At 41.4% G+C, this 15,073-nt stretch overlaps 2 protein-coding genes and 1 non-coding gene across 11 annotated transcripts in view; 1 reads left to right on the top strand and 2 right to left on the bottom strand.

The window, feature by feature from the left end:
- mbnl3 (muscleblind-like splicing regulator 3) overlaps positions 1-3,286 on the bottom strand; it is a 31,122-nt gene extending 27,836 nt beyond the window's left edge. For 4 of the 9 annotated variants that reach the window (XM_069694440.1, XM_069694439.1, XM_069694436.1 and 1 more), the window contains exon 1: positions 2,996-3,286. The gene's annotated coding sequence lies outside the window, so the exon portion shown is untranslated. The remainder of the gene's footprint in view (positions 1-2,995) is intronic. The other 5 variants (XM_069694445.1, XM_069694443.1, XM_069694446.1 and 2 more) reach the window with 3 other exon arrangements.
- Positions 3,287-4,712: 1,426 nt separating this feature from the next.
- Positions 4,713-7,760, bottom strand: hs6st2 (heparan sulfate 6-O-sulfotransferase 2). Its single transcript, XM_069694416.1, has 2 exons — positions 6,854-7,760; positions 4,713-5,867 (listed from the first exon to the last, which is right to left on the bottom strand). The coding sequence occupies exons 1-2, from the start codon at positions 7,435-7,437 to the stop codon at positions 5,039-5,041; spliced, it is 1,413 nt and encodes a 470-aa protein (XP_069550517.1). The 5' UTR covers positions 7,438-7,760; the 3' UTR covers positions 4,713-5,038.
- A 234-nt stretch (positions 7,761-7,994) lies between these two features.
- On the top strand, positions 7,995-8,067 carry trnaf-gaa (transfer RNA phenylalanine (anticodon GAA)). Its single transcript has one exon. It is a non-coding gene; the product is annotated as a tRNA-Phe (tRNA).
- The last annotated feature ends 7,006 nt before the right edge of the window (positions 8,068-15,073 follow it).

Genomic DNA, 15,073 nt, shown 5'->3' on the forward strand with positions numbered 1-15,073 from the left:
TCCAATAGCTGTCCGTTCTGTGCGTGCTCAAAACAATCTGGTGTTTGTACACGGCCCTGGTTCTGTAAATCGGAATTAAACAAAGTGGCTCGGACCACAGCACACAACACATTTCCAGACAGTTATCAAAAGGGGGCATTGGTGCTAGTTCATAAGATAGGGGGAAGAAAAAGTTAGAAAAAGAGATCGAGGAGAGGACACTATGGGAGCGAGAGGGACGGTAAATATGACATATGCTAATGTGCTGAACTGCACAACATAATCACATTATCAGAAAGGGGAGATGGACGAGAAAGTACCAAAGTCACAAGAACAAAAATCGAATATGAAGTGCGATGATCATGCAACGATGAAGGAAAAGAGCTTTCTTAACATCGGTGAGGTTTTTCAATGGTGGAAAAATTTCAGAGAGTTGAAATGCGTGAAGGTGGATGCGAGGTTGCATTGAGGGGAGGGTTGTATATGTTTGGCTGTTGGGTTCAGATGTCAACCTTTGTCCAGAATTGCTGACTCCTCCTTTAAGTGCCCAGTCTGTCGCTTTTAATTTCTTTTCAGAGGCCCATGATATTTTTGGTGGCTAGAAAATGTAGCCTCCGCTACTGCTTTATCTACTCATTTTGAATTGTTCTGTATGGGGCTGCCCTCTGATCGTCAACGAGTCGAATCATCAGTCAACTTCTGCAAGTGGAGCAGTCATTTTGTTTTGTTTTTAGGTTTGGCAGTGCTTTCACACAGAAACATTGAACCTCTGCCTCCCTTAGAGGTGGAAGGAGATTTGGGTACTGGAGACACATGGAAGGTGACCAGCATGAAGCCGCTGTACTGCACTGAGGTTTGGAGGTCAAGGTCAAGTCTATCACCCCTACGCGTGGGCTGCAGAGTGCTTCACGTAGGTGCCAGTGGTGGGGGACACTGGGTTTTCTGGTTGGGTGTGACGCCCTGAGTAGTGGTGTTTTTTGATCACATAAGGCCCCAACAACCCCAAAGGTGGCGACAGACGACGACACCTCCACTGCAATCCAGAAAAAGCGAGAGTCCAAGGGAGAGTTGACTCTTCATATTGAACAGACAAATCAACTGACAAACGTCTGAGTCAGGTACAGCCCTGGTTCTATCCAAGAAGTTTTAAAACAGTTAAGGTCGTGACACACGTCAAAACAAAGGCTAAAAGTATTATGTGGAAATGCTGAAAAGAGATAGAGGTTTAGATGAACTTGGAAATGTCTCCCTTTCTCAATTATTACACTTATTGTGAATTGCTCTAGAGAAGAGCATTTAGTAAATGTATTTGGTTTTATAAAGCAGGTTGACAGGGAGAAAAAAAAAAGTCATAAAACGATGAAGTTCCTCTTTTAACAGACTGGGGAAAGTCAGTGTGGGACTGGAAAAACACTTTAACCCAGATCTGTTTGTCATTGTGGTTTCACACGAGACTCTGTGAGTTTCCCGTGGGATTTTTTTTTAGTTTAATCTGGAGTTTCCCCATTCCCAAAAACTGGGTGAACTCCATTTTTAGAGGCACAGGTAGTCGTGTAACAAATACTGAAGCTGTGAAAACACAACTCTGATCTCTATCTAAATCATCTGTGTTACAGTCCACTAAACAGACAACTTTGTTGAGAGCAGTGACAAGGACAAGCGCAAAGCAGGTCAACATCATTGACCAGGTGATTGATTAAAAAGCATAAGGTGAACAATTCATAAATCACAATGAGAGTGAAAGCCAGAGTCCTGGAGGGAGGGAGCAAAATAATTAGGTTAAGTATCAGTAATCCTTTCAGCTCATTAAAGCACCACAGCTCCCATTCAAGCAAACATACAACACAGCATAAACACAATACTTGGAAGCATGCCACTTCACTTGCATATTTTATTTTAATATATGAATCAGAATAGAGACTGAATAAAGTATAGGCCCTGGAGCTTTCATTTCACTCCATAACACAAGTTCTGTGCTGGGAGTTTTCCATAACTGTAGTATGATAATGAAAGTTAACTGCGTGGAAAAACTGCAAATATTACAGCCAGGCCAAATTTTCGATTTGTTATTGCTGCTACAGTGTTGGTGAATGGTTTTAATTGCACCATTAAAGATTAAAAAAAAAAATGACCAGGCAGTTAATGCGTGTCTGTGAGAGGGAGATTAAAACAGGTTATGTGGGAAATGTGACTTTAAACCCTTGTGTGTGCGTGTGTGTGTGTGTGTGTGTGTGTGTGTGTGTGTGTGTGTGTGTGTGTGTGTGTCAGTTTATCTCTGTTTATATTAAGTAAAGAAAAACTAGCTAGACCAGTACAGAGTCCACGGCCTGGAGGGAGTGTGAACTTGTCTTGACTGGCTGTATTGTTAAATGAGTCAATTCGTTCACTAGAACGACATACAGTATATGTAAGCAAGTAGTGACAACACAGTATGCCATGGTGGCCTGAGTGTCCGACCCCTTGTAGGACAAACAAGGACAAGACTCAACCTCCTGCACGCAGCAAAGTCCTGCAGACAAACAACCAGAGAGCAACCTGTCGGTGTTCTTCACCTCTGCCAGTTGTAATGGGTTTAAAGTCAATAATACTAATAAACAGAGTGACTCAGAAAGTAATTTCACATGGATTTTCTTTTTGCACTTCACAACCAAAAACAAATTGCACTTTAAACACTGGCAATATGAAGGTATCCAGTTCATTTGAGACCGAACTAAACCCTTCTGTGCAGATCCCAGGCTAAAACATGACAGCTGCTCACAGCATCATTTGTATCGGGACGGAGCAGAGCTGTCAGCTCTCAGACCTGCCCAAAGCAACACTGCGATTGCGCCCGTATTTAACAACAACAAAGGCGGCTTTGAGCGTCTACGCAACAGGCAAGAGTGGAAGAAGCACATAAAATGTCTGCAGCATGGATTGGATATAAAACTCACCCCTAAGCTTAGTTATTTAAATGCGTCAGGCTGCATTAATATTGCTGCAAAGTCAACTGCGCCAGACGTGCCCAGCCTCTTACCTGTTTATAGTCCAAACGAGTCCAGGCTCAAATGTCTTCTCCTAAATGAACGTCGGTGGAAATGTTTGTTTAATCGCAAAGAGGTCCTGCACTGCTTTGAAGAGGGGAAATAATAAGAAAGGGCCGCTAGTTGGAAAATAATAAAATCGAAGCAAGTAAAAAAAAAAAAAAAAAAAAAAAAAAAATCGTGTTGCCGCCGCAGAGTGAAAGAAAGAAGCGGGGTTTGGCAGCTCAAATGTAAGCTGCACCTACATTTGCTCGACTGCAACACAGACTGAACAGACAGCAGATCACAGATTTGGAAAAAAAAAAAAAAAAAAAAAAAAAAAATGAGAGGGAGGGTATTATGGAGAGGGAGGAGTTGGACGAAAGAGTATGTGAGTATGTGTGTCTGTGTGTGCCTCGTTTATTAGATAACATCATCATGGGGAATCGAAATCACGACAAAAGCGCAGCAGGTATGAAGGTAGACTGCCACGACACCTCGCTAAGTGTGTGTGCATGAGATTACACAAATTCAAAGACGTTATGGGTGAAGAAAGACTCATGACTAGCGCCACTGAAGGCGCGCATTTGAAGATGTTTCACTTAGTAGCCTGTGGTTGGACTTAAAAATAAAATAATGACGAGAAGAATTTAGCTCTACAACACAATTAAAATGTATGCAGGTAGCAAAACATCCACCTGAGTAGTCCACTAGTATTTTAGTGTATTTCCGGTTTGTGTTTTTTAATAATAAAACATAATATATTATGTTATATATTATATTATAATATAATTAAGCACTATTTCAAAATATTAACAATAGTTTATCTTTTATCGTGGTCATATATCTACAAACCTTGCTAAAATTTGATGATTTGATTGATTGATGATCCCAAACAGGACATTCATTTATGAGAGTAATATTCTTCCCAATAGAGGAGCAGAGATATAAGGTGCATGGATGTCATTGTGTCTGCTTGTCAGTTTCAGACTTCTGGCATTAGTTTTCCAAAAATAATATATACACACTAAAATGTGTTATACTTTTTATGTTTTCACTTCTAAAATTAACAGCATACACCCATTTCTGGCAGTACAATTGACTTTTAAAAATCGAATAAACTACTTCAACCTTTTTAGTATAGTGCTGACATTTATATTTTAGGAGCAGCTGTCACAGTTTATCCATTTATTAAATCCTCTGAGGATCACACTAAGAAATGGCCCTAATCCTACCCAACCAAATTTAAGAATAAAACCGTGATGTCAACTATCACCCCCAGTATCTGCACTCAGGAAGTTTGGATTTCAGTCAAATTACTTCAGCGCTCCCTGCTGGTGTTCCAGAGGTTTGCAAGGGCAACACAAAAGCTTGCAGTCTTTGTGCACATGTTTGGGGGAAAAAAGGGCATCAGGCAGAAGACAAGCTAGGATGGCAAGAGTACAACAGCAACGCAGCAAATGTAAAAGCTTTTTTTTTTTTTTTTTATGTAAAAACCAGACAAATTCAGTCATTTTACAACATTAGCAGTTAATGCTACACATTGAGGTATTTATGAAAACTCCATCCGCCTTTTTTGTTACTGAAAATACACTTAAAAACACATTTTAAAATGTACACATTTCAGACAAGAACAATTTGGAGAACATATAGATTGTTAATCACAGATAGTAGTGTATTATAAATAGAAAAATGTATTACAGTGTTCATTGTAATACCCCCCCCCCCCTTTGTTCAAACCTATATCACAAAGAGTTCAGATGTGTTTAAAGTAGGAGAACAGTGTAGAAGGCTCGTGACATCACTTAAAGGTTTAGGATTTCAGGTAGCTTGACTTTCCTTTCTTTCTGTCAGGGAAATGCACCCATTATAAATGGTCAGTGGTGGCAAAGAAATACAATCAGTAACAATAAATTAATGTGTCATTTAAACAGTTTATGGCAAAAAAAAATTAAAATGTGGAAGGCATGTACTAAAAACAACATGGAATCATGAAAACATACAAGGCAGAACTTGGCACGCTTAGTATTAAGACACCCCACTGCTCAAGCCCATCACTACCACTGTTCAACATTGTCTATGTAGTCCTCCATGGTGCTATTCTCATCCAAATCCCACCAGTCCGGGAGTATCGCTTCAGATTCCGCGCCGTCCTCGCCAGCCTTCTCCCTCCGCTGCTCCTCCTTTACGACAGCATGGTTGTTGGTCAGACGTGGAGCTTCTGTGGGCTTCAGCTGCCTCCCTTGCTTTGTTGTGAGCCTTCCACGAAGCCGCCTCCTCTCCTGTTGCCGCCTCTCCCTGGCCTGCCTGCGCTCCTGCTGCCTCGCCACCTGGAAACGCTGCAGGAAAAGGTCGCGTGCATACTCGTACAGCTCTACGTCCCATTGGTTTAGTTGGCGGATTCTGCGTTGTGTCTCAGTTGGTACCTCAACACTGGAGGCCCGTGTGCCGTTGAGCTGTGTGAAGGGTGCAATGAACTCCAAGTTGAAGGTTCGCTCAAACAGATACTGGGTCTTACGCTGGTACTCTGTCAGTCCAAAGAAAGCCATTCCTCGTAGGTTGCGTTTGGCGCTCTCCAGAAGCACGGCCCAGCGCTCCTCCTCGCTCATGGCCGAGACGTTGTAGCACCCCACCAGGCTGAGGTCAGCCAGCATGCGGGTCTGCCGGTTGTTGGCCAGGTTGTATGGGCAGTCCATGAACTCCTGCAAGGAGCAACCCGACCAGTCGTCTCCCGAATAGCAGCTTGGCAGCTCTGACAGCGTCGGTGAACGTCCCTCGCACACGTGCAAGGAGGCCTTCCACGTGGCACCGCGCTGCACATGACGCCACTCGCTCAGGTAGCGTGATACTGGGTCTCTTAGGATGGTTATATAATAATAGTTCCTCCTGGAAAGACAAAAGCAAATTAGGTCCGTGATAAGCCAAACTCAAAAAGCCACAAATTGTCTCTGCAATTATTTGTGTTCATTCTATTAAAGTGCTGCAACTAATTGGTTTTACGCCATAATGTTAAGATAATAAATGCAGTGTGGGGAAAAAAAAGGTGAGTAGTAAAGCAGATGGTGTTAAATACAAGAAACCACACCATCTCTTTTGTTGTATCAGGCCAAACAAGTCCTGTTTTGATCAAATTAAAACAAAGATCCCGCAGTCTTATGGCCCGTTTATTTGATCTGCATGTACTAGAAACGTTTGTGAACCAAAGGTTAAGTGTAGATTCGCAACAACATTATACTTTCTGTGTTGGCTTCTTAAAAAAACCTCATGTTAAAAAGAGATTTTGACTACCTGCTTTCTGCAGTAGTAAAACTTTCTCCAAGTGTTTGCAGAGTGGGTTTTTAATCTGGCTTTTAACTGAGACATACTGGACAAATATTTTGCCATTAGGAGTAATTTTTCCTCCACAGCAATGATGATTTTGTACCGTTAAAAGCTACCTTGCATTTTCTGTAATGCTGAATCGTGTGAATAGTTACAGGTTATATAATTGCTATGATAAATACAGTGATTTATTTTAGTTTGTGTAAGACTTAGGTGCACATGTTTATTGAGGTTTTGAAGGTGCCCCGGAAAGAAAATATGAAAAAAAAAAAAAAAAAAGTTCCAATCATGTTTAACCATTATCATCACTATATCTGTGTATTGTTTTCCATAATTTGCAACAACCAAAAAGCTAAAAGGCAAAACTTGCTAAAGAAGTCCACTGGGGAGTTACTTCATTCATTAGATATGAGAAAAGTCATTTAGTGGATGCTCTCCACAATTCATACTTGGGTGGTGCACAAAATGGTGTTGGTGCTGCGCCTCAGCCTCATCATGGTCAGGAAATCATCAAGTGAATACTAAGTGTATGGAGCCCCTCTCTTACTAACCTGGGCAGGTCCTTGGGCAGGTTTTTGGGGGCCTCTCTTGAGTCCATGCGTGACGGGACACAGCTGGTCAGTTCAGTCCAGTCCGCATGCAGCCCGCAGCTCCAGCCGGTGGAGAAACGTGAAAAGAGCCAGGTCTCCTTTTTACCTGGCCGTAAACATGTGCACTTCTTCTGCCCTGCGTGGCACTCGCAGGGCCTCTCTAGCTGAATGTTCCGCACCAGGTGTCGACCAAACGTCGTGCCGCCTGTTTTCTGGATGTGCAGGAAAACGATAACATCATCCCCTTTGATGTTGAAGTCTACGACGCGATTTAGGTCTGCTTTGGTGAAGTTGAAGCGAGGAACAAAGCGGGCCATGGCGCCGTCTTCTGCGCTGTACGGATCCTTTTGGAGCCCGTCTTGGACTTCCCTACCACCGCCCCGTGAACCAGTTGCACTGCCGACGTTAAACCAGGACCCCAGCTGGTGGAGCAGCTGGCACTCGGACCTGCTCGGGCACACATACTGGACCATAATGACGCCGAAGAGCAACACCATGAGCAAGACGAGCAGGAGCCGGTGGTGGCTGCTGGATTTCTCATCCATCTTCCCGGGATGGACAGAAAAACATCACTCAGGCAGTCCGGACCCCTGCCTCGGCTGGGGGACCTCGGAGAGACGTGAATATGTGGACGCCAAATGAAGCGAAAACAATAACAACGCGGTTATTCGCCAACCATCGTTAACGAGCCAGGGAGTCACAAAATCAGACCACAGCTCGTTGTCATTTTTGCTGCATCATATAAAACAGCGCATATAGGTTTCACTTCAAATAGTTGAATAGTTCCTTCATTGGTGTCCGTCAGCTCAACAAAGCGATAATCTTTCTTACAGCAGTAATCCGAGTCCTCCGTGGCCATCGATTCTTGACCTTTTCTTCCCAGCAGCCACCGCGCTCGGTGTGGGAGTGAAAATTACGTCACCATGGAACGTTCCAATCCAGAGCCACAGAGGCAGTTAACCCAACATCCGGATGCGTGTTTTTATCACGCGCTGGGTGTCTGTTAATTGTTTACAAACAAAACTAAATACTCAAAGGATGTATAGACTTTGTCCTTTGACTGTATGGACAAATCTGATATGCGTCTCATACCGTTTTCATCGCCGAAATAGCTCAGTTGGGAGAGCGTTAGACTGAAGATCTAAAGGTCCCTGGTTCGATCCCGGGTTTCGGCATTTTGATATACTGATTCATAATCGGTGTTTTTTTTTTTAAGTATGCTCAAAAGGGCAACACACAAATCAGCTAAAAATCAGACAGTAAGCAGACAGTATATCACTCTAGCTAGGTTACACCACTTCAACATTAATATTCAGGACACATGCGTTAATGTAAATTACCCGGCGGCCTCACATCACAGAGTCCATCTTTTCCAAACCAATCAGCGAGCCAGCTCCATCTTTTGCTAACCAATCAAATGCCTGAATCCATCTTTCAAGGACCAATCAGGGTGCGAAGTCCATCTTTCCATGAGCGACCCAGATGGAGTCCATCTTGGTAGGAGACCTGGAGATGAGACCAATCCCATTGAGACCAATCAAAGTGTGAAATCAAAATTTTTATATAAATTTTTTTTTTAATTACGTGCATTTTCCTGAGACCAATCAAACGGAGAGATCAAACTTTTCAAGTCAATATTTTAAATGTCTGATCTTTCCAAATCCAATTACAAGATACAAGTTTGGTAAAACAAACAAGCGTTTATGCTGCCATTTTTCGCAGGTGTTTTCCAAAAGTAAATCAAACCCTCTGTGCTCTAATCTGAATTTAACCGAATTTGAATATTATCAAATGTACTGCGTGAATTTTGATTGCTGCCATTCAAGTAAACCACAATTTAAAATAGTTGAATTTGCGAGGTTTGTGTTATAAACCAGTTCAACATTGGTACCTAACTAGCTTTAGCAAACTATTCCCAACCAAGGTGACCAGATTGCCGGTTTCGTCAGGACTTTCCTGTTTTTTCTAGCCTGTCCATTTGTCCAGAGCATTATAACGGTATGTAAATATGTCACCCATAAATACAGTGGTGTGAAAAAGTGTTTGCCCCCTTCCTGATTTCCAATTTTCTTGCATGTCTGTCACACTTAAATGATTCAGATCATCAAACAAATTTAAATATTAGTCAACGATAACACAAGTAAACACAAAATGCAGTTTTTTAAATGAAGGTTTTTATTATTAAGGGAGAAAAAAAAATCCAAACCCACATGGCCCTGTGCGGAAAAGTGTTTGCCCCCTCCTGTTAAAACATAACTTAACTGTGGTTTATCACACCTGAGTTCAATTTCTCTAGCCACACCCAGGCCTGATTACTGCCACACCTGTTCTCAATCAAGAAATCACTTAAATAGGACCTGCCTGACAAAGTGAAGTAGACCAAAAGATCCTCAAAAGATAGACATCATGCCGAGATCCAAAGAAATTCAGGAACAAATGAGAAAGAAAGTAATTGAGATCTATCAGTCTGGAAAAGGTTATAAAGCCTAAAGTTTCTAAAGCTTTGGGACTCCAGCGAACCACAGTGAGAGCCATTATCCACAAATGGAGAAAACATGGAACAGCGGTGAACCTTCCCAGGAGTGGTCGGCCGACCAAAATTACCCCAAGAGCGCAGCGACGACTCATCCGAGAGGTCACAAAAGACCCCACAACAACATCCAGAGAACTGCAGGCCTCACTTGCCTCAGTTAAGGTCAGTGTTCATGACTCCACCATAAGAAAGAGACTCGGCAAAAATGGTCCGCATGGCAGAGTTCCAAGACAAAAACCACCGCTGAGCAAAAAGAACATTAAGACTCGTCTAATTTTTGCCAGAAAACATCTTGATGATCCCCAAGACTTTTGGGAAAATACTCTGTGGACTGACGAGACAAAAGTTGAACTTTTTGGAAAGTGTGTGTCCCGTTACATCTGGCGTAAAAGTAACACCGCATTTCAGAAAAAGAACATCATACCAACAGTAAAATATGGTGGTGGTAGTGTGATGGTCTGGGGCTGTTTTACTGCTTCACGACCTGGAAGACTCGCTGTGATAAATGGAACCATGAATTCTACTGTCTACCAAAAGATTCTGAAGGAGAACGTCCGGCCATCTGTTCGTGACCTCAAGCTGAAGCCAACTTGGGTTCTGCAGCAGGACAATGATCCAAAACACACCAGCAAGTCCACCTCTGAATGGCTGAAGAAAAACAAAATGAAGACTTTGGAGTGGCCTAGTCAAAGTCCTGACCTGAATCCTACTGAGATGCTGTGGCGTGACCTTAAAAAGGAGGTTGGTGCTGGAAAACCCTCCAATGTGGCTGAATTCCTAATTATCTTTTTTTTTTTTTTTAATGTTATGTCATTGTATTGGTGTGTTACTTGCAGATGTTCAGACTGCGTATGTTTTATTGTTGTTGTTTATGTTGGTTCTCTTATTATTAAAGTTAATAAAAAAAAAAAAAATTTAAAAATGTCCCCTCGGGGATTAATAAAGTAACTACCTAACCTAATAAAGAGATGTTTAAAAAATAAAATAAAAGCATGAACGGACGGAATTAAGGGTGTCCACCGATTCAAGTCGTCTGCCGCTTCAAGTCATCCAGCACTCGAGGATATGCAACACTCCATGATGTCCAACACTCGAGACATTTCAGGCTGTCAAACCCTCCTGGCTGTCCAAAGCTGAAGCAGAATCGTTTTGTAGATCTCGGTCTACAAATGGTGGGTAACGTTTTGTTCTTTAATGCTGGGTTGTGTACTTAACATGGCCGCCGTGCCATAACTTTCCCTCCATATAGGTTTACAGGTGTCAACACGGAAGCAAATCTGTATTTCCTTCAATTTGTCCAGCAAGTTTGAAGCCATCCCAGTCTGATATGGGCCTATTTTAAAGCAGAACCATTCATTGTTGCGATCTACTGAAGGTACCCCACCTGTTTTATCGTGATATGTTTTTTTGCATGGCCGCTGTGCCTCTCTCCCTTACCCTTTTACATAGCACCCCCACGTGCTCTTTTTGCCTTCTTGCACGTTGTCACTCACACTGTCTGAGGCTGTCTGGCTGAATTTACATCTCTGATTTGTTACCTTGTCCTTTGTGCTTTGATTTGGCCACGTGGGCCTGAACTTTTCCTAAAATCTTTTGCTTTGTCTTTCTGCCTGTTTTTCATCTCTCGCTCTCCCATCTGTCATTATTCAGACAGGACAGATGGGAGACTATCAAAGCCTACCCAATTAGGCTTTTGTGTTTGCATTTAATAGGACTTGTCTTGGCTGCTGTGCTATAACTATTTATTGATCTCGAATCTGTTTTGGTGCACTAACTTTTTTTTCGCCAGGAAGATCTACAAAAAGTGAGAACCTCTTTTTTTTTTTTTATATATATACATGTATTCTTTAATTGTGTGTTTTTTGCATGGCTACTGTGCCTTGTGTTGACCGCCTTGCCAATCTCTAGCTCTGTCTCTGCTCAACATGGCAACTTTGACTATTTATGTACTTCTGTCTGCCTGCCCGTCCTGTTTTTGCAAGGCCCGTGTGCCATGACTATCAGGCGCTCTGCCGACATTTCTCTCCCTTAGCCTCTACAAACTCTTTCATCCATCAATACTTCATCCATCAATTTTTCAGAATAGACTGTCTGCCACATCTACAAAAAGGTGTATCAATTTCATTCTCTAAAGCTGGCTTATTTCATGGCCCGTGTGCCATGACTGTCGGCTGCTGATCTTTCTCTCTCCCTGCCAAACACAGTGACCATTCTCTTGCGTGAGCATTTTACCGTATATGATTGGAGCTTCACAGAACAGCCAACTAAATCCTCCATAGCAGGTGGAAAAGCTCTGCGACACCTTAACTTATCCTTCAGTAAATTAAACCATATTTTACTACAATCAGCAAAATATATCGACACAAAATTAAAGAACTCAAAATGTAGATCATAACGTAAGGGTACCGCTACATTTGAATCCAAATACAGCCATGGGTTAAACTTGTCTCATATGTTAAAATATTAAAATCCAGGATCCTGATGTGCATATAGACGCTCTCGGTCCTTAAATGAATCACATTTAACACCAGTAACATTAAAGAAATGTACTGTAAATGATTAAACAGTTTTTGGTAGACCATGTGACAAAAACAGAATTATGAAAATAATATAAAATGTTGCACAACTTTTCACAATAGGACCTCAGGATTAAATCTTGTCAGTCGTAACAGAAACACAATAAAATAAAAACATGGACCAGCACTTTAAAACTTGTCTCGCTACTTATTACTTTTTATAAGGGATGGGGGCACAGTTTTTTAGGTTTGTCTTACAAAAACAGTCAGGACGGTAAACAGGTTTTGCTTGTTATTCCAACTTTATTGAATTACTGTTAAAATGATTTATGCCTTTCATTCAAGTAAGATAAAAAAAAATGGTGACTCTGCTTTCAGGATTTATGATAATTACAGCAAGAAGTTTGTATATGTTGCAAGACAAAGCCGGCAGTCTTTTAAACACTATCGTAGCTTCATTTTTGTGTTATTTCATGTTCAACAGACATATAAGTGGACCCAGTATGTGCCGTTCTGTCTTTAAATACATATTAAAGTAATCTATTTAGAATTGAATCACTGAGCCGAGCTGCTTGTGTGTTGGCCTTGTTTTCAGAATGGCAGCCTTCCCTAAAGAGCAGCGTTACAAGACTCATAATGTTCCCCATTTGTTTAGTGCCACAGACATCATGTCTAGTCAATTATGTTGTAATTCACTCTAGAAAATGTTTGCTTTCAGGAAGTACCTCATTTAAATGCTCATCAACCAGAAGATGACCTTCCACTTTTTAGTGCTCAATTCATCAATCTGACATCTTTTTGCACATCATGATTGACATGGTGATGATTTTTGCAACTACATTTTGGAAAACAAGGCTCTGCAGTCTGAAAGTAAAGTTAGCAACAAGCATATCGTTTATCATTATTCATATGCTAATGACCTATTCATAATCATTTCATTTATCCGTTTGTGATCATTTGCATTCAGAAAGCTCAAGACAAAAACTCTGTCACAGTATTTTGAAATCATGGTGATGTGACTCAGTCTGGGCCCATCAACGTGTCTGTATGAACAATGGTCTCTCTGCAGGGTTCATCTACTTACTGTAAAATTTCTAAACCATTTGTACTGGTTTGGAAAATGATGAGACCATGGAACTGAACAATGGAACGGGGTGTTTTTGCAGGCTGTACTGTCATTAACTTTGAGCTGATCAACATAACAGTCATATAATTTTTGACAACCACAGCTGTTGTTATGCAATTTTCTTTGAGTGTTGAGTGTTAATGCAGTAATGGGCCTTTTACCAGTTATCTCTCTCTGCCTTGTGTCTTTCTAACCTGTAAATAAAATGTTTACTAGCTTGCAATAGTAATCAGGATTTGATTTAATGTGATTTATCTCTGTAAGATAGCCAACTAAAAAGCAAACGACTTCTCAGTCTCTGAATCTGAGGGGAAGAAAACTGAATTTGTTTTAGCGTCTCAGTTTTGTGCTTCATGTTTCATTCTCTGCTGTCTCGGTGGGTTTGAAACTGAAACCTGCTCCACAAAATTTCAGCTTATTTTAGGAAAACACACTTTGGTTTATCTGTAGACAGCAGGTCTGTGGTGGGTTAGTGAAAAAGAGGAATTTGTTAAAAGATACATAAAATGGAGTGTGGCATTAATTGGCAATACCGGTCTTCTAAATTGAGCACTGCTGCTTTTTTTTTTATTCCTCCAGTTTACAGGCTTAAAAGTAGCCAACTGAATTTAATTTAACTCAATTGTAAAATGTGCAGTTCAGTTTTAAATAATTGTATTGTTGGGACTCGGGCTCCTGCTAGTACAAAGCCAATATGTGTCAGCCCCCAGTCCTGCGTGTTCTTTAATGAGGCAATAGGAGAAGATGTCAGGCTTCAAGATATATATTTAACAGCAGCAGAATAACCAGTTTACAGAGCTCTGGGTCCAGACTATGTTTCCCTGACCGCAACAGAGTATGTGTGTCAGTTCACGAAGTCTGATCTCCTGACTTTCCCTGACCCAGTCTTCTTATAGTCCAGACACCAAAAAGTCATGTGTATTGATGTGTCCTTTGTTGGTTGGTGGAGGTGGTGGTTGTCTTCCTTCACACCCTGGAGTCCTCCAGACAACCTTTCGTCTACACCTTCATTCACAACCACACCCTGTTGTCTACACCTTCATTCACAAACACAGCCTTTTGTCTACACCTTCATTCACAACCACACCCTGTTGTCTACACCTTCATTCACAAACACAGCTTGTTGTCTACACCTTCATTCACAACCACACCCTGTTGTCTACACCTTCATTCACAACCACAGCCTTTCGTCTACCCCTTAGGATTAATAGTTGATAATACGACCTATATATAATTAATATGATATGGCATACATATATGTTGTATTATTGTAAACATAACCTAGCACAGAATCGCACAGTATCCAAAAGCTAATTTCTTCAGAAAATTGGGATTTTATTCAGTGACATTTATCAGTTATGTCATGTAAGATAAATGACGCAAAACAAGCCTCCAGGTGTCACTGATTGATCAGGCATGATCAGTACAATCAATATGTCTGCGAGGTGATTGGTTCCCCCTCTGCACGAGCTGATTAAAAGAAGTCAGCCAGTGAAAACAGACGTGACGTCACCGCGTTTACGTCAATGGGTGAGGAATTTGTAGGCCAATGCCAATGATCGTTTATGTAAGAACACGTATCACTCCGCTCCCATATTAGCAGGCTACACAAAGGGTGTGGTCCTCCCGAGATGTGGTTCCTTTTAAGCTTCCATTAGATAATGATTGGATCTGCCTGAGGGGAAGTGAATGGTTTAACATCGTGTTTGCCTATTCATCCGTGATATGACTAAAAATAATTCAAAGGCCCAGCAGTAATCACGGCCTCCACCAGGGTTTGTTTTTGCCTGTTAGTGTGCTATTATTTGTTGCATATATATTGAACTATTAATATTAATAGTAACTAGGTATGGTATTGTAAATACAGCAATTTTGCTGTCTAACTCCCTAAAAGTGTTCATGGTAATTTTGACAGGAATGAGTGCTCTCACTGTCTGGTTCCCGGAGTTTGAGGCAGAGTGAGCACTCTGTAGTTCCTGCTCCTCTCTGTTGTGTAACCGACAGAC

This window comes from Brachyistius frenatus, unplaced genomic scaffold (assembly GCF_029030835.1).
Source record: "Brachyistius frenatus isolate BFR_SWC_R1_liver_20210118 unplaced genomic scaffold, ASM2903083v1 Contig_17, whole genome shotgun sequence".
Taxonomy (NCBI): Eukaryota; Metazoa; Chordata; class Actinopteri; family Embiotocidae; genus Brachyistius; species Brachyistius frenatus.

What these genes read in the sequence shown, in the direction of transcription:
- hs6st2 (XM_069694416.1), bottom strand. Translation starts at nt 7,437, where the DNA reads ATGGATGAGAAATCCAGCAGCCACCACCGGCTCCTGCTCGTCTTGCTC. An exon ending in CTGCCCAAGGACCTGCCCAG is followed by an intron (nt 5,868 to 6,853) that starts GTTAGTAAGAGA and finishes TTGTCTTTCCAG; the next exon opens with GAGGAACTATTATTATATAA.